This window comes from Chiloscyllium punctatum, chromosome 12 (genome assembly GCF_047496795.1).
Source record: "Chiloscyllium punctatum isolate Juve2018m chromosome 12, sChiPun1.3, whole genome shotgun sequence".
Taxonomy (NCBI): domain Eukaryota; kingdom Metazoa; phylum Chordata; class Chondrichthyes; order Orectolobiformes; family Hemiscylliidae; genus Chiloscyllium; species Chiloscyllium punctatum.
Window position 1 is genome coordinate 26726739 of NC_092750.1, and position 26586 is coordinate 26753324.

At 40.4% G+C, this 26586-nt stretch overlaps 1 protein-coding gene across 2 annotated transcripts in view; it reads left to right on the top strand.

Moving 5' to 3' along the window:
- atg7 (ATG7 autophagy related 7 homolog (S. cerevisiae)) overlaps positions 1-26586 on the top strand; it is a 137501-nt gene that overhangs the window by 45054 nt on the left and 65861 nt on the right. For both annotated transcript variants that reach the window (XM_072582168.1, XM_072582169.1), the window contains 5 exons: positions 7933-8127; positions 11049-11249; positions 11854-11969; positions 12809-12884; positions 20998-21078. In XM_072582168.1, the coding sequence (XP_072438269.1) occupies positions 7933-8127; positions 11049-11249; positions 11854-11969; positions 12809-12884; positions 20998-21078 (669 nt within the window). The remainder of the gene's footprint in view (positions 1-7932; positions 8128-11048; positions 11250-11853; positions 11970-12808; positions 12885-20997; positions 21079-26586) is intronic.

The following is a 26586-nucleotide window of genomic DNA, read 5'->3' on the forward strand; positions in this document are numbered from 1 at the left end:
TCTAGCCCAGAAAGGGAACTATTTAAAATGTTCACTCTCATTTAGTTGTTAAAGATTTTGAAAATGTAATTTTTAAGATTTATTTCTTTCTTTTCCTTTTGCTGCTTTTTCAATCTAGCTGTTCTTTGTCTCTTTATTTCTTTTTCTGTATCTGACTGATTCTAACCGATCCACTCTAAGGCACTCTCCTTCTACTTTGTTCATTTTTTTTTCTTCGATCCTTCAAACACATATGATGAAAAGATATGCAGCTGATCCCAGCATTCCTGAGGTCCTACACATACCCACGTTGTTTGCCTGTCCAGCAAGTTGGGGCAGGAGCCGATATTAAATTGAAGGATGCAAGAGTAAATCCAGTGCAAAGTGCTCTTGTCTTATGTCGCGCGAACATGTGTTAACTTTAAGTACAAACTAAGTTGTTGTGTTGCCAAAACTTGCATGTAAAAATTTATTACTATGTCTTGCAGACTAGGTGTAAAAGACACATAGAATGAAGTATAAAGTACACATTGCTGTTGTCTAATCAAGAGGTTTTAGATATCCTCCTGCTTTATGTCGCTGCAAATATAGAATCATGGGGCCTATTGCATTTGTTATTTCTGGAAGACATTATGATGTATAAGCAGAAGTAGACCATTCAGCTCATTAATCCACAACTTTACTTTTCTGCCTTTGCCTTTTAATGCTTGATATATTTGCTAGTCCTTTCTGCCATCTCTTCTCCATATCAATTTCTTCTCCTTCATGTCATGGATATGCTCCAATACTGAAGATGGAGACTTTTCCAACACTCTTGGTCACACTATTAACTTTCCTTTCCACCAGAAACCTCCAGCCAGTTCTAGCTGCCTTGCATGTCTCCTTCTTCAAAAGAAGATTCCTTCTTTCTCCCGAGGCTTTTTCTCCTTGCCTTGATATCCTTTATTGTGAAATGCTCAGAGATATCATCTTCCATGAGCATTCTTTTGAGTTGCTGTCCTTTGTTCCTATTATTTTTGCATGTCTTATTCTTAAGTTTTCAAATGGGCATTTGCTGCTGATTGAAATTTGTATTTGTTTAATTGTTAAATTTCTTTTAGAAAGCGTTTTATTGTTTAAGGTTAATAATTATGCATAATTAAATACATTTGTGTTCCAGAAATCACTAGGCATATGTCCAAACACACCTGCAATTTTTCATCATAAAATAGTTTTCATGTCAAGTATCGAACATACTGATTCCTAAATGGACTTTTGATCACCTGTAGTAGAACTTACATCTCCTGATTGGTGATCTCTCCTTTCAAATAGACATCCAGTTCTGAGGTTTTTTTTGTATTGTTCATCAAAGAGAGATGTGACTACAAAGGATTATTACAAGCTCATAATTAGTCTCCTATATCTTTAGTCTATCTCTTTTAGATTATATTATATTAGATTAGATTACTTACAGTGTGGAAACAGGCCCTTCAGCCCAACAAGTCCACACCGACCCTCCGAAGTGCAACCGGCCCAGACCCATTCCCCTACACTTATCCCTTTACCTAACACTACGGGCAAGTTAGCATGGGCAATTGACCTAATCTGCACATTTTTGGACTGTGGGAGGAAACCTGAGCACCCGGAGGAAACCCACGCAGACACAGGGAGAATGTGCAAACTCCACACAGACAGTTGCCTGAGGCAGGCATTGAACCCGTGTCTCTGGTGCTGTGAGGCAACAGTGCTAACCACTGTGCCACCATGCCGCCCAGGTAGGGTAAATTGATTGCAGTGATTATTATGCTTTATGATAATTCACTTCTTTATGAGCTCATTAATTTACCTATTTGGCAGTTTTATTTGCATGACCAATAGCACATGAGACAACATTCAAGCTATTGCTTACAAATATTCCAACCAAGATTCTAGGGCATCGGGACAGGTTCTTTGAGCAGACGGCCATTCTTTAAAATATTTGTGGGGCAAAGGTGTCACTAGCTTGGCAAGCATTTTATTGCCTCTATCTAGTTGCCCTTGAGAAGATGATAAGCTGCCTTCTCGAACAGCTGCAATCCAGGCCCAATAAGCAAGCTAATAAGGTTTTTCTCTTCCATTGTATCAGAGGGTTCAATATCAGTTTTTTGCTGGCGCAAGTTCTTTCAGCACTTGTAGGAACATGGAAGATAGAAACACATGTAGGTCATTTTGCTGTACAATCCTCATATCCTCTTATTCTCAAACTAAGTAGCAGACAATTTTGAGCTTGTCCCCTAGTTCTGTCTCTGACTGTCCCAACCAAAGGCACTGCCCTTTCTGCATCTCCCCTGTTGAGCACTGTGGAAATGTCGTGTTTCATTTTGTATAAGATAGTAGAACAAATTCATCTATACATGGTTGGTAGTGGGAGTATTCATTGTTTGCTACTGTTTCCAAAAATGTTTCCGTTTCCTCACACTATAATGCTCACTTTGATTGGTCCAAAACCTTACCAGTAAATATAAATTAACATACTTATTTGGAGGGATCTACTGCAGGTTTGACTCAGCAGCTATATGAAGTTAAGATAGATAGATCAGTGAGGCAACCAAGATCCTGTAAACATTCTGGCTGATCACTGGGCCCCTGGCGGACCACTTAGAAAGGACTGTAAAGTTGAACACTTATTCTTTTTTTTAATTTTTCCGCTTTTGTGTTCTGCGTTTTGGCTTTAAGTGATGAACACTATACAACACTTTTCACTGCATTTTGTAACAAAATAAATTGACGATAAATAAATAAATAGTATTTCCAGCAACCTTTTAAGATTGGCAATGTGTGTAAAATATCAAAGCGGGGTGGGTGCTGGCTCCAGTAGAACAGGACCGTTGTGCCTTTTAAAGGACTCAAATAAGATACATTAAAAGAACATGCATCACACACAAAACAAAACCAGACTACTACTAGCTCATGTGTTCTGATATTGCATTGGTACTAATGATCAGTTTATTTAAGATTACAAAAACAACCTTTGTTTCATTTATTCATCTCAAACTTGGAAGTAGCAGATGCAGTTTAGAGGAAGAAGGGATTTTGTAAGCAGTTGTTTGGCAGTAGTGCATTCTTTGAGCCATTTTAATTTGATTTGATTTATTTCTTGACCCAAGTATTTGTTACGAATACAGTGAAAAGTGTTATTTGGTGTCGCCACTCTCCACTGCCATTTCAAAACACCGAAAGTAAACAAACCCAAACACACAATATTGAGCCAGAAAAATAAAACACTAAAATTAAAATATGTTAATAAGCAGCAAGGAAATGTATTCTCAAACTAAAATCATTAGTCTTAGAATAAAACATGAGAGCAGAAGTAGGTTTCAACCCATCTAATCTGCTCCATGATTCAATAAGGTCATGGCTAATCTGAAGATGCTGAACTCCACTTTACTGGTTTATGCCCATAATCCTTGGTTGCCTCACTGGTCAATCTATCTTAACTTTGAATACACTTAAGAACCCAACTTTGACATCTCTCTGTACTAAAGAATCCCACAGATTCACCACCATCAGAAGAAATTCCTCCTCTGTTCTGTTTTAAATGGGTGACCCCTAACTTTGAGGTTATGCCTTCTGGACCTTGACTCTTCCGAAAAGGGAAGCAACCACTCCACATCTATCCTGTAAAATCTCCTAAAAATCTTACATGTTTCAATAAGGTCTCCCTCGTTCTTTTAAGCTCCAGTGAATAGAAGTATAACCTATTCAATTTCTTATAAGATCCTAGCCCCCTCTGGACTGCGACCTATGCCAGATACAGGACAAATGCTGTTCACAAGATTCATGCTATCATCTAACTAGTGTTTGGATAGTTTTACCAAGACCTCACTATTTTCGCACTCCATTTGCTTGGAAATGAAGGCCAACTGTCCAATTACCTTCTCTATTTCCTGTTGAACTTGGATGTCAGCTTTTTGTGAATCATGTACAAAGATCCCCAATTACCTCTCTGCTGTAACTTTTTGCAACCTTTCTCCATTTAATTAATATTCAACTCTTCTGTTCTTCCTGCTAGAGGAACATAATGTCGCATTTTCCTACATATTCTATCACGTTTTGCCCTTTCACTCAACCTGTCTGTGTCTCTCTGCAGATTGTTTGTGTCATCCATCCTATTTGCCTACCCACTATTTGTTCTGTCATCTACCGACTTCGCAATCGTATATTCAATTTAGTCTTAAATATAAGTTATAAATAGAATCTCTACAGTGTGGAAGCAGACCATTTGGCTCAACAAGTCCACACCGATCATCCGAGTATCCCATTCAGACCCATTCCCCTACTGTTACTTTACGTTTCCTCTGACTAAAGCACCTAACCTACACATCCCTGAATGCTATGGGCAATTTAGCATGGCCAATTCACCTAACCAGCACATCTTTAGAATGTTGGAGGAAACCGGAGTACCCAGAGGAAACCACGCAGACACAAGGAGAACGTGCAAACTCCAGACAGTCACCCGAGGCTGGAATTGAACCTGGGTCCCTGGTGCAGTGAGGCAGCAGTGCTAACCACTGAACCACCATGTCACAAATAATTGTGGCCTTCGCACAGATCCCTGTGGCGCTCTTCTAGTTGCATGATGCCACCCTGAAAATGCCCCATATATCTCAACAGTCTTTCTCTCATTAGTTAGCTAATCCTCTATCCATGCTAATATACTACCTCCAATAGCATGGACGCTTAATAAGTGACCAGGAGAAAGTGAGGACTGCAGATGATGGAGATCAGAGTCGAAAAGTGTGGCGCTAGAAAAGCACAGCAGGTCAGGCAGTATCCGAGGAGCAGGAGACTCGACGTTTTGGGCATAAGCCCTTCTTCAGGAATATGAGAGTCATTCCTGATGAAGGGCTTATGCTCGAAATGTCAATTCTCCTGCACCTCGGATGCTGCCTGACCTGATGTGCTTTTCTAGCGCCACACTTTTTGACTTAAGTGGCCTTATCTAATATCTTTTTTGGAAATTCAAATATGTTACACCTACAGGTTCCACTCTAACTATCCTGCCTGTTACTTCCTCAAAGAACGTGAATGAATTTGTCAAGAATGACTTTCTCTTTATGAAGCTATGCTGACTTTGCTTGATTATATTGTACACTTCTAAATGCTCTACCATCAGATCATTTGTAAATTACTATGTAATTTTCCAGTGTTATGCTAACTGACCTATAATTGCTGGGTTTTTTTTATTTGTCTCCCTTTTTGAATAAGGTATTACATTTGTACTGGGATTTTTTTTTGCTGAGTCATAAATTATATTTTTACATATCTATTATTGTTTCTCAACTGTCTTCTACTAAACGCCTTTCCCAGTCCACTCTCGCTAATTCTCTGCTCTAATTGCTATGTAACTACTCTTATTTAAGTTTAGCATTGTTTCTGACCCAAGTTACCAAAATAAGAACACAATTTCCGTTTCTTTTCCACTGAATACATTACTATACCCACACCCATTATTACTTGCTCAATTTGAGAAACTTGTTGCTGTGAGCATTAAGAAAGTAAGGACCTAACCCTTCCAGCGTTGTTGGTGAGCCTTACCTCTGGTCTGTATTGGCAGATATTGACACTGATGTACTCGAACATACCTTAAATGTAATTCATTCTCTTTATATCTTTATGCTGTATATACTCAAGTAATAAAACAGAACTGTCTTTTATTTATCTTAATAAGTTGAAAATGCTGTTGACATTATGAAATTGTAAATTTGTTTCAAATATATGTTAAAAATATATATTTTTGCTGGTATTGCTTAAATATATGCAGTGCCAAACAGAGGTTGGACCTGTGTTGAATTCTTCCGTACTGGCAAAGCAGTTATGGCCAATTCTGTAGAGGAATTTGGACTCCTGCTACAATTCAACCAACTTAGTGCAAATTTTGCACTGATATAGAGATGGCACAGCAACATAAAGCGAATAACAGTTCAATAATTTCCTGTCTCCTTGGTTAATTACATATTGTTAAATTTCGGTTAGTATTTCACCACTGGCTATCTGTAGAATCTGTGTTTTGGTTCCAAATTGCACACATCACAAACTCTGAATGGAACTGAGTGTTTTTTAATGCAGTTGTTTTTTTTTTGATAATCCTGAATTATGACGTTTACTTGTGAAACAAATACCTGACTGACACTTTTTAGGAAAGTAAACAATACTTTCTGGTAATAACACAGAGTTAACTGGAAGTATAAAAGCATTGTGAAATCGGTGTTATTGATTTGCAAAGCACTTGTTTAGTTACCATATGTACTTTATAGTGTTCATTCCTGGTGAGTAAGAATTCCTGCCTTGTGTATCTGTTCTGCATTTTCTATACCAATCTGAGACTTTTTATAGCACTGGCAGAGAACTCTGCTTTAATGTATTTCTGTATAATGTATTCATAATATGTTGATCGTCTGAAAAGAATGAAAAAATATATAAATAGCTTAATTTATTTTGTAACATGCGATCTTCATTTTGTTGCATGCCAATACAGTGTATTACCTGCATTTGACGTTTCATTTTGAAAGTAGTGGAATAGCAACTTACAATATTATAACATATTTATACCACAGTGTAATGGTTCAAATTGTGTCAAGGTATTAAAGCATTGAACTGCTACAAATTGTTTATGTTACATTGAAACAATGAAGTGATGGATTGATTACGCAAAATTCATACTAAAACTGATGCTTATTTTAAAAGCTGAGTTTAATTTAAAGTTTGTCCACTGTAAGAAAAAGCTTTCACCAGACAACTGGCTTGAGTTGGCATGAGAATCGGAGACGGGAGTTGACCCTGGTTCCTGTTAACTACTAGCTTTTGACAAATCTTTGCTGGATAAGTAGGATGGGAGAGCTTGTATTTTTCAAATGCTATTCACAACAGCAGGATGTCCCAAAATGGAACAATGAGTTGATTTAAAGCATAGTCATTGTTATCTTCTGGCAAATGAGATGGTGGCGAGATAAGTGATAGCTTAAATTATTTTGAGGTGTGTTGACTTTGAGGTAACTTAGTCAGGGCAAGAGGAGCTCCCTTTAGTCTCTTCAGACTGTAATGCCATGGAATACTTTGTGTCCACCTAAACTGGTAGGTTTGAACAGGTTTGGTTCACAATCTCGTCAAAAGTACAGCAATTACCTCAGTATTATACTGATGAGTCAGCCCTAGAGTGGATCTTGATCAACCAACCTTCTGACTGGATGGAAGGGTGTTACTGTCAGGCCTCAGTAGTATGTTCTATTTGATAACTGGGCTCAGACGTTAACAATGGCTCCTTGCTATGCTGCATTGAAGGCAGTATTCAAAACTATCTCAATTCCCCAATAAATGAATACACTTCACCACATCAAGGATGTGGTAAAATCTTTCGATTGCAGGAAGAGTAGAGATTTCTCTGAATATTTTAACCAAAATGAGATGAACAGATCATTTCAATTGCTGTTGTGAGATCTTCATTTGATTTGTACTATTTGATTGCCGTGTTTGCCTCCAAAACCGCATCTACACATCAAAATAAATGAATTTGGGTATGTTGAGACTTCCCTGAGCAGGTGAACGGTGTTATTATAAGTGCAATACCTTTCTAATTATTGAAAATTTTCCACAGTCCACAGGTTTCCCATTCACAATCCTTCCTTCCTGTTGTGACTTTGGTTTTGTCTTCTTTCCATGCTTACTGGTATGAAGTGTTGTATCAAATTTCAAAGTTTCTATTTGTCAATGATGGCATTGTAGATTCTGGAAACAAAGTAGTTTTGTGGAGTTAGTCCCTGGAATTTTTTCCCCCAACTTCAATGTCAGTTAATATGTCAATGACATAATTAGCATACATTAACTTCCATGAGCAAAACCAGGGGTAACTTTCAAGCATGATAGATCATAATCATATACAGCTCTTCTGCAATTCCTTGCAAGTGTGTCTTACTGTGGACTTTTTCATTATTGCAGAAAGTGGAAGGTTTTAACCTAAGCATACCGATGCCAGGTCACCCGGTGAATTTTTCTGCAGTGACGATGCAACAGGCTCAGAAAGATGTTGAACAGCTGGAGAAACTCATTTGCTCACATGATGTCATTTTCCTGCTCATGGACACACGGGAGAGTCGCTGGCTTCCCACAGTCATTGCAGCCAGTCAACGAAAGGTACAATATCATTAGCACCTCAATTCACTACCTGTCAACAGTGGCTCAGTGGCCAAGTTCTGTTGATGTAGAAAGAGTTGGTGACGAAAGACTGGAAGTAAATCCTTTAGTTTAGGATATATTTCCCCTTTTTGAGTGACCAGTTTTCTTCTCACTTACAAGTTTAAAAATGGAAAAAATATATACACCGGATTACAAAAATGCCACACACTTGAACCATGTTTTTACTGTTCCAATTGTCCTGAAGTTAATGATCTGGTACCAGGAGTTTTGCCTTGCTTATTTCAAGACTCCATTTTCCATGTTTAAATCAAAGTGTTTAGTATTGTCAGGCTGGTCAACTATAGGGATGGTATCAAGGCCAATGTTTATTCCATTTACTTTTGAACAATGACTTTGCAAAGGTCTTGGGAGTAACAGTGCTCCTGTGTCTTTGCTGGTGTTGCCCTCAGTGGGAAGCAGCTGCTATCAAAGTAACCCTGATGAGTTGCTATAGTGGATTTAGTGCATTTTGGAGTTGATATGTACTGCTCCCATTGTGCTCCGACTATTTAGAGAATTGATAATGACTCCAGGAGACAGGGACACTGACCAATTGAACTATCCTGGATGGTGTCAAACCTCTAGCTGTTGCTGCAGTACCCATCCAGGCAAGTGGAGAGCATTCCATTACTCCCCTGACTTGAACTGATAAGATCTTGGGTAGGAAAGTAAGACACTCATCCCAGCCTCTGTCCTGCTATTGATGTGGCTAGTCCAGATCTGGTTGAGGTCTTGTTGGTGGTGAGCTGAAAGTTGTTGATGATAATGAGGGACTTTGTGCTGTTGGTAATGCTTTTGAGTAAGGGCAGAAAGTGAGGACTGCAGATGCTGAAGATCAGAGTCGAGAGCTGGAAAAGCACAGCAGGTCAGGCAGCATTCAAGCAGCTGGAGAATCTATGTTTTGCCCCCTCTACATCTGTTCCCAGGATGACCAATTCCACCTTAGAAAATCCCACATGGCCTCCTCCTTCCAAGATTGCAATTTCCCTTCCCACATGGTTGACAATGTCCTCCAGCGCAACTCCTCCACTTCCCACACCACTGACCTTGAACCCACCCTTCCCAGTTCAACTTGGACAGAAACCCCGGTCCTCACTTTCTACTCCACCAACCTCCGCATGCATCGCGTCATCCTCCGTCACTTCTGCCACCTCCAAACAGACCCCACCACCAGAGATATATTTCCCTCCCCACTCCTATCAGCCTTCCAGAGAGACCATTGCCTCCTTGTCAGGTCCATGCCCCCCCACCAGCCTACACCTCACTCCTGGCACCTTTCCCTGCCACTGCACCAAGAGCAAAACCTGTGCCCACACCACTCCCCTCACCTCTGTCTAAGGCTCCAGAGAATTGTTTCACATTTGACAGAAATTTGCCAATGTCATCTACTGTATCCATTGCACCCGATGTGGTTCCCCCATATGTCAGGCAGACTGGGCACCTTCTTGTGGATCGTTTCAGGGAACATCTCTGGGACACCCACACCTACGAGCCCCACCGGCCCGTGGCTGAACACTTCAACTCCCCCTCCCACTCTGTCAAGGACATGCAAGCCCTGAGCCTCCTCCACCGCCAAACCATTACCACCGGACGCCTGGTGGAGGAATGCCTCATATTCCACCTTGGGACCCTGCAACCACACGGGAAAAATGTGGATTTCAACAGCTTCCTCATTTCCCCTCCAGCAACATTATCCCAGTCCCAAGCCTCCAACTTGGCACCGCTCTCCTGACCTGTCTATCACCGTTCCCATCTAAGCACTCCAACACCCCCACCCCCTCTCTCCACCGACCTATCACCTTCTCCCTCACGTTCATCTACCTATTAAGTTCCCAGCTACCTCTTCTCTTCTCTCCCGCACCCCACCGCCACCATCCCCTTCCCATGTATCTCTCAGCTTCCCTGGCCCACAAGCCTGATTCCCGATGAAGGGCTTATGCCCGAAACATCGATTCTTCTGCCCCTCGGATGCTGCCTGACCTGCTGTGCTTTTCCAGCACCACACTCTCGACTTATGAGTAAGGGCATGTGACAGTTACGTTGCATGAATGTTATGTGTGCCATTGCTAATTCTATTGTTAACATTATATCCATTATTCATCTTGTGGGAATTCACCTTTCCTATGAATAGATAAAGCATTCCTACTATCAACAACAAAACAAATTGCCAGCATGCACATAGACAGACTGTGTTTTTAATAGGAAAGGATTGAGAAAAAGATTAAATTTGAGAGATAGGAAGAAGGAAGTGCAAGTGAAACTTTGAGCTGAGAGTAATGCAGCTGTAGAATTCCTTTCCATTTTTAGTGGTTGTAGCATAATCCACATCATCCAAGATTAGATTGGATATCTGAATTTTAAAATATGATTGAGAGGTATTGGGCTAGGGTAAACAATCTGATCAGGACTGTTAACGCATGCAAACCAACACATGGATAGCAGTAAATTGAGGGGTGCGTAGGTTAAGTTACTATATTTTACATTAGGATTAAACTTCGGCACAACATTGTGGGCCAAACGGCCTGTTCTGTGCTGTACTTTTCTATGTCCTATGTTCTATTGACATCTATCTATGTTCTATCCATTTGTTTGCACTTCATGTAAAACTATTGGAGCATATTTTAAAAATTCATAATACTCTTACAGATGTTTGGAAAATAAGAGTGTAGATAGGATTTTGGCAGTAAAGATGGTGCTCCCACCATAATCACCCATGTGCTAAAATTGAAATCCACTTCATAAAACTTTCAAAAACATAGTATGTGTCTTATTTTGATAAAACTCCATCTGGACAAAGAAATAACAAGATAGATATTTATTATTTTAAAATGAAAATACAGTTAAACATGAATGTAAATTATGTATTTTTTTGCCTGCAGTTAGTTATTAATGCAGCATTGGGTTTTGATACTTTTGTCGTGATGAGACATGGCTTGAAAAGGCCAAAGCAGGAATCCGGCGAACCAGCTCTCGTTGCTGCTACCGTCAATTCTTCCTTGGCAGGCTCGTCACTCTTTTCAAACATTCCTGGCCACAAATTAGGCTGCTACTTCTGTAATGACGTCGTCGCACCTGGAGATGTAAGTTGCGTATGTGAAAAATAGTTTCTGCCATAGTTCAATGATATTTTCTCTTGACCTCTACCCAATCCATTCACTGTTTTAACCAACAAAGCCTCACATAGCACTTAAGACATCATATTGAGTTCAGATTAGTTCAGAAAAATGAGAATTTGGAAGCTAAGTTTCTGCGGTTCGGGAGATGTTATTCTGTGACCTGTTTGTCTGGTCAGGGAACTTCTTTTTTGTTTTACGAAAATAACTTGGCATTAATGTCACTGTATTTTGCAGTGCACAGAAAAAAGTAAGGTGCAAGTTTCTGCCTGAATCCAGGTATAATATTTCTGAACTCTGGCAGATCACTGGAAGAAGTTCTGAGAGTTCCCAAGAAAGAAAACAGATTAGTGCTGATGCTCAGTCATCTTGTGACACTTTCTAGGTATCAGGTTCAGCTGTAAACTTTCTGCCCTCTGGAGAATGTTGCATACAGCACAGGGCTCAATGAAAGGGCATTTTGTTTTCCAACTATAGTGTAAAGATAAAAATCTTGATATTCTTCTAAACTGATGGTAATTGTTAACAACCAAGTGTCAAGATGGGAATAATTTACTGCCTTTTCTGTCAGTCAACCAGAGACCGTACTCTAGACCAGCAATGCACTGTGAGTCGGCCTGGTCTGGCCATGATCGCTGGAGCGCTTGCCGTGGAATTAATGGTTTCTATACTGCAACATGTTGAAGGGTAAGCTAAAGGATTGTATGTAATTGCCCTTCTAATTAAATGCCTCTGTAATTGACAAGCTGGGAATGTAGATCTTGAAATGTTTGCTTTTGTTAAATGTTTGCAGAAGTCTGCAGTTTCTGACTAGTTATATCTGTTCCCTCTACTGGAGTAGTTTTAAAATGTGAATGTTGAAATACAGAGGACATAATTAAAATGTGTGATTACAGCTTGCCACAGTTAGTTGAAAGATGTCCATAGATGCTACTGATGCCCCCAGGTAGCTTTCTAACACCGTCTTACTAGTAGACTTGCTGTGGATTATTTTGTTCAGCTTTTATAAACTTAATTAATGTTGCAGTCTGTATCCTTTAATGTTTTTCTTTTCAAATAGTCAAAACTGGGGTTTGTGCCAAAGAACCATTTTCTAAAAATCACTTTTTCACTTCTTTTGATAAGTATCCTACATTTGCGTTTTTGCTGTCTTCTCACTGACCAATGCAAGCAATCCATCACAATCTACTTACTTGTAATCCTTCATAATCTTGGAGACCAAAGTGAGGTCACTGCTTAACCATCTCCATTCCACTAAAAACATTTATACCACCTTTTAATGACTGATGTAACTGTACATCAAGATTCCTCTGCTTCCCAGCATTGAGAGCATTTTCCCTCTCCTACTTTTACATCCTAAAGAATAATTTCTCTAAGGTTGAATTTGTTTGCTATGTTTGAAGTTATCATATAGTTTCCACTAGATTTCTGTGCGATTTCTGGTGTCAGGCCAACTAGATTTGATACTTGTTAACTTTTCGTTTTCAATTTAAGAAATTTGACAGCACCATTTGTTGGCTTTATAGTGGGTATGCAGTCGCCAGCAGCAGCGATGACCGGCTCAATGAGCCTCCAACATCTCTAGGACTTGTCCCTCATCAGGTGGGTAACCTCTTACACTGTGCTCGAGGCACAGGTATTAGGGACAGATCTCTTATGACATCTTTTTCAATTATGCCATTTTTGTGGAAGTTTATTGTGACTTGTTTTTAAGAACCACTTTCCTTTATCAGAGTTAATCTTGGTGATAAAACTTGTCAAGTATAGCTTTATTGCTGAATAAGATGAAGTGCACTTCGTTAACAGGAACAGGAGTAGATCATGCAGTTGCTTGAGTATGTTCTGCCATTCAGTGGTGTCATGACTGAACTGCATCTCAATTCCACATACCCATCTTTGATCCATTTCCATTGCTACCCATTCGAAATGAAAATATGCCAGAGTCAGTCTTGCTAATTTCACTTGGCCCAGCCATGATAACTTTGAAGATTCTGTCTTCTTATTCTAGATTCCCCACCAAATTAAGTACCGAACCTGTTGTCTTCATGTCACTCTTGAAGCTTGTTGAATGTACGCTGTGATTCCAAAACCGAACAAAGTGCTTCAGATAAATTAATTCGTCTAAGTGCTTAATATATATGATAAAAAACTCAAGCCCCCATCCAACGAGCACAGTCTGTCATTCCTACTCTCTGTCATCTTCCCAACTGATCATCAACCCATCCCAATGGTACCTCCATGTGCTTTTTTTTTAATCTTGTGGAATCTTATCAAATGGACTTCCAAAAGACATTTAGACACCATCAATAAATACCCCTGCACTGAGCTGATTTACGATATCATCAAAAGTTTCAATCAAGACAATCAAAAATGCCTTCCTTTCACATTTCATGCTCTTTGATCAAATCATACTTCACTGACTTGCAGAATAAGTACAACACAGAAGGAGGCCATTTGGCCCACTACAACTGTGGATAATTCTCAAACTCTATCCCTGGTAGTAATTCCAGTAACTGCCCCACATCTGATGTTAAACTGACAGATCTGCAATAAACATGAGTAGAGTTTCACTTTGGTAGTGTTCCAAGCTTTTAAGTTTCTTGTTTGCGGAGATAGTTCTTCAATCTTTTGCGTGTAAAAACAAACTTGACCTCATCTTTGTCGGAAACTATGGTGCTGGAAAAGAAAAGCACAGCCGAGTTGATTATTGACCTCATCTCCTCCAATCTGCCTGCTGCACATGCATCTGTCCCTGATAGTATTGGTAAGAATGAGAAATGGAGGCCTGTCTTCACATTGATACCCTCCACTAGTGTTGTGTGGCATGATATCTGGGCTAAATTGGATGGATTTCAGTCAGGTCTATCAACTCGTGACTGGGCATTCATGAGATGCAGTGGCCCAGCAGTCGAATTTTATTCAAACACAATCTGCAACCTATTGGCCTGTTTTTTTTTTCCCCCACTCTACCATGACCATCAAACCAGGGAATCAATTTTAATTTAGTGAAGTTGTCAAGTGGGCATGCAAGGGGCAGCACCATACACATCTACAAATGAGGGTCAATCCTGATGAAGCTAGAAAACAAGACTGCTTGCATTTCAATAGCAAAAACAGCAAGCAAAAGACAGGGCTAAGTGATCCACAACCAATAGATCAGATCTAAGCTCTGCAGTCCTGCCACAACCAGTCATGAATGATCGTGGACTTTGAAACAAGTTACTGGCAGAGAAGGCTCCATAAATACCCATCCTCAATGATGGGAGAGCCCAGATATAAGTAGAAAAGATAAGACTGAAGCATTTTCAAGAGACTTCAGCCAGAACTCCTGAGTGGATGATCCATCTTGGCTTCCTCCAGAGGTTCCCAGCAGTGCCTGAAGCTAATTTATTTTGCTCCATGTTATTTAAAAAAAATGGCTGGATACACTAGATACTGCAAAGGCTAGAGACCTTGTCAACATTCTTGTATTAGCACTAAATATTAGCGCAGGCTGCATGCTAACCAAGCTGTTCTAGAACAGTTAAAATATTGGCATCTACCGTATGAAACATTGCTGGGGATGCTCTATACACAAAAAAACTGAGTCAATTCAGCCGAGCCTATTACTGCCTCATCAATAAAGTGATGGAAGAGGTCATCAACAATATTATCAGGCAGCATTTGCTCAGCAATATCCTGTTCACTGTTGCTTAGTTTGCATTTGACTAATGTCATTTAGCTCCTTACCTAAGTAAAGCATGGTTAAAACATGGATTAAAAAAAGACTGAATTCTGGAAGTGAGGTGAGAGTGACTGTCTTGACATCAAAGCTGCACTTGAAGACATGTGGCTTGAAGGAACCCAAGTAAAACTGGAATCAATGGAAATCAAGTTGGAGTCATGCCTGGTGCAAAGGAAGATGGTTATGGATGTTATCTCAGCTCCAGGACATCTCCGCAGGAGTTCCTTGCAAACATCTTGAGATGTTTCTTTAATAACCTTCCATCAGAAGTGGGGATGTTCGCTGATGATTTCACAATGTTATGAGTCCCCAGATACTGAAACAACTCGTAATTTGCCACTCGTCTTGCTGCATTTGGATGTGTTTACCCCACAAGTGCCAGGCAGTTACAGACTCCAACATGAAAGAACCTAACCATCAGAGGCATTTCTATCACTGAGTCCCTCACTGTCGATATCTTGAGGGTTACCAGTGACCAGAAACTGAATTGAACTAGCTATATAAATATTTGTGGCTACAAAAGTGTATCGAAGCTAGGCATCCTGCAGCAAGTAACTTACCTTCTGATTCTCCAAAGTCAGTCTACCATTTGCAAGGCGCAAGTTAGGAGTGAGCTTCAGCAGCACTCGAGAAATATAGCACCATTCAGAACAAAGCAACCAGATTGATTGGCAGCATATCCACAAAAGTTCATTCCCTTCTTTGGGAGTGCTCAGTAGCAGCAGTGTGCATTATCCACAAGATGCACGGCAGAAATTCACCAAGGTTCCTTAGACAGCACCTTCCAAACACACTACACGTCCAGAAGGATACAAGCAGCAGATACACATGGGAGCATCACCATGAACAGCAGATACATAAGAACGCTAGCATGTGCAAATTCCCCTCCAAGCCACTCACCATCCTTGGAAATATATTGCAGTTTCTTCAATTTTCCTGGGTCAAAATCCTGGAACCCTGCTCCCTAAGGGCATTGAGGACAGAAACACATGGACTGCAGCAGTTCAGGAAGGCAGCTCATCACCAATGTCTCAAAGGAAACCAGAGATAAATGATAGATGCTGGTCCAGCCAGTGAAGCCCAAATTGCTGAAATGAACAACAAATAAATAACTAAATCCCTTCCAGGTGTTTTAAGTATTGAAAAGAAAGCTTTGATACTTTATTTTTCATGCTGGGGCAGCCATTCCTCTTTAGTTCCCAGATGTTTTACAGGTTTTTCAAAGCTAGATCGGTGTTACAGCGGACATTCACCATAGTGATACTATTGACATTTGTGGAGAAGTGCACTTTCTGGGTAGTGATTTCATTATGGGTCTCAAAGTATATTATTTGGCTTGTATTCCTGGCAGTGCTGGTTGAATGCCAAATGACATTATTGAAAATATCCTATACTTATTAAATATAAGAATTGGAAGAGATTAAAGAGCAGGTAGAAATTCTTAAAAAGTGAGAAAAGACAAGCATATTGGAGTGTTTTAAATAGTGAGCATCCCGTTTTGATTTTTTTTTTATCCTTCAGCTCTCCCAATAGTTTTTCCATGTGCTGAACCGTTGTGGCCATGAGTAGGTAGGCAACATACATCGTTAGGCGATGGCTGAGTGGTATTATTGGTGCACTGTTAATCCAGAGAGCCAGGTAATGTTCTGGAGGCCTAGATTCAAATCCTGCCATGGCAGATGGTGGAATTTAAATTCAATAAAAATCTGGAGTCTAATGATGACTATGAATCCAATGCTGATTGTCGGAAACACCCATCTGATTCACTAGTGTCCTTGAGAGAAGGAAACTGTCATCCTTACCTGGTCTGGCCTACATGTGACCCCACACCACACAGCAATTTGATTGACTCTTAACTGCCTTCTGGGCAATTAGGGATATGCAATAAATGCCAGCCCACCCAGCGACATCCTCATCCTGTGAATAATTTTTTTAAAACTACAAACGATTATCACAAACTGCATTGCAGTCTTGTGAGGTGATTTCAACTTTCTCTCTTATAGGAAGCAATTTTCTGCCACTGTGTTCCCATGGTAACCTGGTTGAAGTCAGAAACACTTCATATGTATAATTATGGGCACCTAACCAACTGCTGTTATTCTGGGCCACAGTGAGTTAGTCATTGGACTTGATGCATTAAATATTACTGCGTAGAAGTTCTCAAGCTACATCTGATCAGAGCTAAACGTCGAGGAAGAAAAAACTACATTCAGGGATAAACAGTATTAACCTGCATTTTTCGGGTGACACTCTTGATAAAAGACTGCCCAATTCCTTTTGCTTATTTTCTCTTGATTGAGTGTTTAATTCTCTTGGCAGTAATTAGTGTTATTTTATTGTTGAATAGATGATTGTAATAGTTCCTGTTCAGCTCTGGTATGATACTTGAAAATCATATTTTTAAAAAAAAGCAGGATTGGGTTTGATGGCAGTGACATCTCAGGACTCTAGGTGGTGCCATAAGAAAATTGATATATTTGGTTAAGCAAGATTTAATTAGCAGTCAGTATGCCCTAAAGAAAGTGAAATGATTTTATTTAATACATTCAATACAGTCATTGTAAATTGAAAACTGATTTTTGAGCTGAAATTATGCTCCACTGTCATTATTGAGGTGAATACAAAATTGGAATTAGACTGTGGGGAACATACATCTTACACTGCCCCATCAGAATATAGCTCTGCACATGCCTACTTATGAGATTTCACTTGCAGCTATTTCTCTGTGGACAGATAGGTGGCAGATTTAGTTCAATGTCTGAAGAAAAATGATGCAATACTTTTTGGAAGTAAGTATAAGATAAATAAATGGTCAGATATTAATTGGTGTGGAATCCAGAAGGACCTTGATGCCCACATTTAGTGGCCGCATTGCAGATACCCTAATTATAATCTTCCAAAATGCTCCCAATTCGTAAACTTTCCATTTAATTTAGAAAATTTCACTATTTAAGATACATGAGAAAAAAAATGTACAATTTTAGGTAAGTTGCCCAATATATTTGGGAAATTAATAGCTAGCCTATACTTAAGCATTTGTAATTAAGCTGATCAGAGAGCAAGTTTGGATTTTTGAAAGGTAAATCATGTTTGATGAAATGTTTGAATTTTTGAAACAATAACAAAATTAATGGACAGACCATAAGGTACAGAAGCAGAATTACTTCACTCAGCCGATTGAGTCTGCTCTGCCATTCAGTCATGGCTGAACTTTCTCAACTCCATTTTCCTGCCTTTTCCCCATAACCCTTTTTTCCCCCTGAACTTATCAAGAACCTATCTATCTCTATCTTAAATACATCCAATAATTTGACTCCCACAGCCTTCTGAGGCAATTAGTTCCACAGATTACCATCTTATGGCTGAAGAAATTCCTCCACATTTCCAATCTAAAGGGTCATCCTTTGATTTTGAGGCTTTAACCCAGGATCATAGTCTCTCCTATGAGTGGAAACGTCCACTCTGTCCAGGCCTCTCGTATTCTGAAAGCTTCAGTGAGATCCCCTCAACCTTCTAAACTCTATCGAGTACAGACCCAGAGACTTCACTCACTTCTCATATAACAAGATCTTCATCCGCCACATCCTTTATTAGATACAGAGCCCAAGATTGCTCACAGGAGAATCTCTATGGGTATTATTTATGTAAATTTCCAAAAAGCGCATCAAAAGTCCTCATAAGATTTCTTTGAAGCTCATGGAGTTGAAGGTTGTCTTGACCAGGTTAGGAAATGGGTTGAGCAGCAGAGGACACTAAGTACCAATTTGGGACATGTACTATAATGGTAAGGGTGTGAGTATTTGATGTGCCTCATGGATCTGTCCTGGGGCCTTGACTGTTCGCAATAATTATTGCTAAGTTAAATGATGAAATAGAAAGCTACAAACCCAAATATGCGAATTGGTTGGATTTTAAGGAAGTATACAATTGCAACAAGATATAGAAAAATTATTTTGAGTGCATCATTGAAATGTCACAAACAGGTACAGAAAATAATCAGAAGACTAAAGGAGCCCTAGTACTTCTCCCTAAAGGACTGATTGCAGAGGGCAGAAGTCATACTTGAGCTATTTAAGATCCTGGTAAGGCCACACTTGGAGTCCTGTGAGCAGTTTGTAGGAAAGATATTAAGGAACTCTGCTTACCTGAATGATTCCCAAACGCTAATGATTATTCATTCCATAAGGAGGAATTAGCCAAAAGATGAGGGTATTGCCTGAAATTCAGAATGTGTAATTTGATAAAAGCTTTTAGCATATTAAAAGGAACAAGTAGGCTAGATAGAGTTAAGCGGCTTTTGCTGTTTGAAAAGACACAGACCATGCATTGACCTCTCATTTTTAGATTTTCAGGAGTGAAGTTAGAAAACAGTCCTCTCACAAAGATTGATAGCAGTTTGAAGCTCTTTTCTGAAAGCATCAATTGATGATGCTGCATCAGTTGTTAGTTCTAAACCTTAATGATAGGTTTTCTTCTGTAGATGTTGTTGAGGAGTATGAGGCAAAGGAAGGTGCAGGTCTTGAAGATTAACCATGATCTCCGTGAATTACAGAACTGGCATGGGCAGCTACTTCTCCTGTTCCTATGCTCAAGGGATATTTCTACCATCCTTAGTTTTACATCTGAAGAAAAGGAATACAAAAGTAAAGAACTGCTTTTGAACTTGTTCAGTACCACCATTAGGCTGTTGCTAACAAATTGCAAATCATTTTAGATATTTTAAGACTGAAGGATTAGAAGCAAAATTGACTGTTTGTCTGGATATAGGTGAAAGCGAGGACTGCAGACGCCAGAGATTAGAGTCAAGAGAGTGGTGCTGGAAAAGCACAGCAGGTCAGGCAGCATCCGAGGAGCAGGCGAATCGATGTTTTGGGCAAAAGCCCTTCATCTGGAATGAGTCTGGGAGCCTCCGGGGTGGAGAGATAAATGGGAGGGGGGGGTGGAGCTGGGGAGAATGTAGCTGAGAGTGTGATAGGTGGATGGAGGTGGGGGGTAAAGGTGATAGGTTGGAGGGGAGGGTGGAGTGGATTGGTGGGAAGGAAGGTGGACAGGTGGGACAGGTCATGGGGGCGGTGCTGAGCTGGAAAGTTCGAACTGGGATAAGGTGGGGGGGGGGAGGGGTGAGGGGAAATGAGGAAAGTGGTGAAATCTACACTGATGCCATGAGGTTGGAGGGTCCTGAGGCAGAAGCTGAGTGTTCGTCCTCCAGGCGTTGGATGGTAAGGGAGTGGCGATGGAGGAGGCCCAGAGCCTGCATGTCCTCGACGGAGTGGGTCCATAGGCAAGCACTGAGGAAGGAGATGTGGCTGTGGTAGTGAGTCTAATTCAGGTCAAGGCTGAAGAGCTTCAGAGCAGAGGCGATGACCTTGGGGGGTGCAGTGAGAGAAAGACTCACTGAGATCTCTGTAGAGAGAGGAGGAGAACCTCTTCAAGGTTGGGTTTGTTTGTTAGGATATGACCATTGGTGAGGGGTTTGCAGTTTTGAAGACAGAATGGGGACTTGCAGGTTTATAAATAATGTTGAGGTTATGAAGAGCTGTGACAAATAAATGGAATTGTAGAATGTTTAAACCTCAGTAAGAGTGCATTCAGTCCATAATGTCCATGCTGGTCCTCTACTGCTCTGAGAGCCCTATTGCCCTGCCTTTTCCCTCAAAATATCTTCTCTTCAGATAATTGCCTAGTTCCCTTCTGAAAGCTACAATGACTTGCCCTGTACCACATTCTCTGGCATTCTAGACACCAACCTCTCACTGTAAAAACAATTTTATTCTCTGGATGTTTCTGATCATTATATCTGAAATTTTCTGCTTCTGTGGTATATTGTTTCCTCTTCCATATGAGGAGCAAGGGAAAAGGGAGGATTAGATCATCAGTCTTATGTGGAGAAAAGCAGCAGCTCTGGTCCCAGTAATCCCTGATGTTTACAACTGCTGCAACCAATCGCTCTTTACAGATTGTGATCAATATACCATTTCCCCCTTCTTTTAGATCCGTGGCTTTTTGTCAAGATTTGACAATGTCCTTCCAGCAAGTTTAGCATTTGACAAGTGCACAGCATGCTCACCAGTGGTAAGTTCCTTCAAATGCAGACTTAACAGAGAAATTGTTTCAAAGCAACAAACTGAGTTTAAAATGTCTCTTTCTGCAAAGCTCCTCTTCAATTGTTAACAAATCAGTGCTTCTAATTTTGAAAACAGCTCATTGTAGTTTTAATATTGATCTTTTAATACTGTTACTACTTTGTTCTAGGGTTGCAGGTGGGCAGTGGCTTCACATTTTTTTGTTAGAAATATTTTTTTATATATCGTTTATTTTTCTTCCCTCTTTCTCAGACCCTCCCAAAGCACCAGATTCAAGCTGAGTGGATGGGAGACCTTCTAGGTCCCCCTATAACCAGCCACCAAGCTGTTCTGCTGGTGTGTCATTTATCTCAAGCTGTTATTATTGCCACATTAGAATACGAGTGGTGTTTTATTTTTATAGGCGACAGTCCAGAGAGTAATGTGTGTTTTTCCTTACCTTGGGACCCTGTTGTAAATTGGCGATTTGCACTATGTCAGCCTGTTCAACTGATTAATGCTTTATCCAATTGAAAACATTTGGACTTGGTGAGGAGAAATGTTTTCAAGTAGAGTTTTTATTGAGAAAATTGAGTATATTCACACCCAAGGTCAAATAAGCTGATTTAAGATGTTGCTTTCGATGTATATATTTCAGTCAAACAATATTTTTATTCTGTTAGTTTTCTCTAAGTGGTTATATTTTGTTCAGTAAGTCCCCTTCATTAGCACATGTGAACTCTCCAATAAGCGCATGGGCCAAGCTTTCCTTCTTGGGTGGCATGGTGGCTCAGTGGTTAGCACTGCTGCCTCAAAGCACGAGGGAGCGGGTTTGATTCCACCCTTGGGCAACTGTCTGTGTGGAGTTTGCACGTTCTCTCCGTGTCTGCGTGGGTTTCCTTCAGGTGCACCGGTTTCCCCCCTCAATCCAAAGATATGCAGGTCAGGTGAATTGGCCATGAGACATTGGCTGTGGCATCCAGGAATGTGAAGTAGGTGGATTAATCATGGGAAATACAGGGTTACAGAGATAGTGGAGGAGGGGTGGGTTCGGGTGGGATGCTGTTCAGAGGATCAGTGTGGATTTGATGGGCCAAATGGCCTGCTTCCACACTGTAGGGGTTCTGATTCTTTTCCCATTGCTGTCCCTTGGCAATTCCAAGATGGACAGATGTGGAAAAGTTACTCGATATTTCGCTGTACTCCTGCCTCAATATCTGCTAATCGGCAGCAACAAACTACCCAATGCCTTCAGCATTCTGTTGTGTTCAGCAAGTATCATTGGTGAGTGTGGGATGCTGATCTGCTCCACTTCAATGAGGATGGGTATGAGGTAGTCTTTATCTTATCCGATTCATCAAACCAGCTACTTTGCTGTGTCTTGCTTTTCTCAAAATTACTATCTGTAAATCTGTATAATGGGGATTTACACAGCTAATATTTGAAAGGTTAATAATGAGTCACAGCACATCTTTTCATTGTCAACTCCCTGGCCCTCCACGCTGAACCACTTGACAAACCTGGAGTGTGATTGGTAGGATGAGGATTAAACTGTAATGTTGGTGACAATAACATATAGTTTCTTCCAAAGGTGGAGGAAATTGATGCTCACTTATGTGGTCATGGCAATTAAAACATGAAATGAAGGAATGGGTCTTGAAAAACAAGTTAGAAAGAGTTAGCCATGGACCCTCAGCCCAGTCCAGCCTCCCTACCTCCTCTACCTTCTGCCTCCTACCATATTGCACCTTCGAAGGGCTGCTTAGGCTGCCTTTTTAAAAGTGACGACAGCATGAAGGTTCTCGCACGCTGTAAGGTATTGTCACCTGCAGAACAAGTGTAAGATTGAAATAAAGGGCTTTGATATAGTGGAACCAACCTTGTCCGAAAACCAAAACATTTGCTTGTTTCTTGACTGCTGGCAAACTGTATTAAGCAAACTTCTGCAAGTGGTTTCTTCCCTTGATCTAAAAAAGAAAGCAGCTGACCTTTTGAGATTTTGAGCAGAGTGTAATTTCTTATGACTAGTGGATGAGCTACCAATTCCAGGCATTGCACATACCTGTAATTCGACCAGCATGTGCTCATGAAGCTGAACCCAGAAATTCATCCAGATTCACTGCTAGTTGCTGAGACCAACCACTATTAATGCTGCATCCAGCTGCTATCAATTCAAATCCAACATACAGGTCCCCACATCTGTATCTTAGCAAGGATCCAGTCTGTATTAAATGGAGCATTTAGCAGCTGAGCCAACGGGGTACTCCAATTGAAGTTTATCCAAATGTAGACTGTTGCAAGTGGGATTAGATTTGTATTTTCTAGCTGAGGCACCCAAGTATATGGTAATAATTATAATTAACATTAGTGTGCTGTACAGGTTGTTAAAATTCTAGACATTAAGGCCACATAAGCTTTGAGGGGGCAAACTTGTTAGAATAAATGTCAGGCTGAGGAACAATGCTTAAGCCTCAGAATGGTTAAATCCACATACTCCATGCAATTTCAAATATGAACTTGTCCAAACTGTAAATCTAACGCCTTCCATGTTGGACTACGGGATGTCCGAGCTGAGTGATCAGGTGAAATTCTGTTATATTCAATCAAGTGAACAAGGTTATGTGAAAACGGTTCTATTTCATAATCTATTGCTGAAGTTGTTCACCCCCTAAATGTTTCAGGTAATCAAAATGGCCATTTCAGTGTTACTAATCCTGCACTCCCCTCATTATAGTCCTTTCAGCATCCTCAATTTTAACTGCATCTTGGTGACTACTTTGCCTTGAGCTCTGGAATTCCCTCCTTAGATTTTTCTCTGCCTCTACCTTACTTGCATTCTTCATGATGCTCTTTAAAACCCATGTCTTTGACCGTGGATTTGGCTATCTGATCTTATATATCCTTATGTGAATCATGTTATATAAAGTAATATAAGTTCTGAATGGGTTAATATTCATGTTACATTGGCTGTACCTATTCTACTCATATCTCTCATAGTCTATGGATGGAAACAAGGGGTTCGACTTTAACTTTCAGAGAGAGCAGATCCCAAAGGTCCTAGCAATTATGCATGTCCAAATGACACTGAACTTGCTGCTATTGTTGAACATTCTTAGTTGCCAAAAAATTGTGCTTTATCTGTGTTACTCTACAGTGGTATATTCTCTGTCACTAATCACTAGATTGTCCCAATTCAAAACAAAAATAAAGGAGAATTGGTAGTAATGCGCTACCTCAAATAATCCTTACCCAGAGCCACAAACTAGTAGAGATGGCAAATACCACAAGTACCAGGTGTGGTCTTCTGTGAAAATACATAGTCAATGTTACACTCTGTCTTATAACGGTCTGGGAAGTACCTTGGGATGTTTTATTACGTTCAACATGCTAAGTAAATATAAGTTGTTGAAAACGTATTTGTATATGATCTGCCAGCTAGGCTAATTTGTATGTAAGTAACAAGCTATCCTTTAACATTTCTTTTTGTAGTTTAGAGTTCTGTAGAGAAATTTACCAATAAAAATATTTGTTGTACCTATCAGTGGGATGTTGCTGCTTGTGCTGTGGGAGTTGACTGCAGGTTTGATGAGGCTTGAGCACTTGCCAACAGTCATACTGACAGTACTCAGTTAAAAAGGAATTGCAATTGAGCTGTTATGCTGGAAGGTTTGCTGGTGCCCTTGGAATGTTAACTAAGCATGGTTTGCCACCTTGAGAATGTGCTGTGGAAGAAAGTGAACCGAGAAAATAGACCCTCCATAACTGTGCATTTTCTGTTGCATTAAAAGTATTTTGGGTACATTGTTTTACTGAAATCATACTTAGATGATGTGTAACTTCAGCGTACAAGATTAGTAATTCTAGACCATAGGTTTTAACATCAGTGAGAGAGAGCCTCTTGTGAAAGGTTGCAGTCCAAGATACATAATTGCTACTGACACTTTAGAACAGTACTGAAGATGGTCCACATTGTGTTGCAGCATATCTGTCACAATTCAATTCAGGCAAGTTTTCATATTGTGGTTGAATCAGTTTAGTGTAGGTAGTGGGCAGGTAATTGGGAGGAGTTGGAGTGTCTTGAGTGCAAAACATACTTACAAGCCTATAGTTTGGCCTGGAATAACATAACTTCCAGACCTCATCAGTGTGCTGCCAGTCATTTGTCATACCAAGACAGCTAGCATGTCAGGGTAGTACCAGGCTCAAAATGAGATGTCATCCAGCTGAATCTCCCAATACAGAGCAATGTGTATGACACTGCTGAAAATGTGTTGCTGGAAAAGCGCAGCATCCAAGGAGCAGGAAAATCGACGTTTCGGGCATGAGCCCTTCTTCAGGAATGAGGAAAGTATGCTCAGCAGGCTAAGATAAAAGGTAGGGAGGAGGGACTTGGGGGAGGGGCGGTGGAAATCCGATAGGTGGAAGGAGATTAAGGTGAGGGTGATATGGTGAGGGTGATAGGCCGGAGTGGGGGGTGGGGGCAGCTTCTGGGCAGAGGAGATGACCTGGGGTGTGCAGTGAGAGAGGGACTCACTGAAATTCTTGTAGAGGGAGGAAGAGAGCTTCTTCAAGGAAGGCATCCTTGTGTATGACAGACAGTATGAGTAGTATACTTGAGGTCCCCAATATCTCAGATGCCATTCTTCATTCTATGAAACTACTTGGATGCTGCCTGAACTGTTGTGCTCTTCCAGCACCTCCAATCCAGAATCTGGATGTGTTAGCGGTTTGTTTTTCAGCAGCGCACCATCTCAATTCCTGTTGGGCAAACTGGATTGATATCACTCCTGTTGTAGACAATATTTTTATCAAACCTAATGTCTCTCTTGAGATTAGGGAGATGAGCACACTTCAGAAGGAAATGATAAGGTGGTTTTGCATGGTTCTTGTGTGTTTTTTTTATATAGATGAGGTGCATGAATTACTGTTATCAAGATGATGTAAGACAGGTTCCACTAAAATCATATTGGATTGAACTTGAACAAAAATTGACTAAGTATCAATTTCTGGCATTTACAGTGTAGAAAGAGCCAAGTGTCAGTGTCAGGGAATTTCATAGAGGCTTTCTCTGGCAGCACCAGAGAGGGATAGCCTTTCACAGCATACGAAAGAAACACACAAAAGTTTCTGAGAGCACGTAGGGGCACGAATAATTCCTCATTGGAAATAGAACACATTTGTAAATGTCTTACCACTTCACATCATCATACGTTGGATCTCCTGTCATGGTAGCTGCAGCTATATGAATGAAACCGTAGACACTCCTGGTTCTTGGTGCCATACCATGCAGAGGCCTGTCTGAAGGAGACCTACTCTTTCCCTGACACCTCGCATTGTATAACATCTTGTCATTGTTCAATCCAGGAACAGCACATTTTGGAAAGCCTTCAAACAGTTGATAACTAACTATTTTTGAAATGAGCAGAAAAGGGGAAGAATGAAACAAAAAAAAAAGCTGCATTTGCTTCTGGGGCTAAGGTGCTTCTTGTCTTTGGAGCAATAACAGATTTACAGGCAA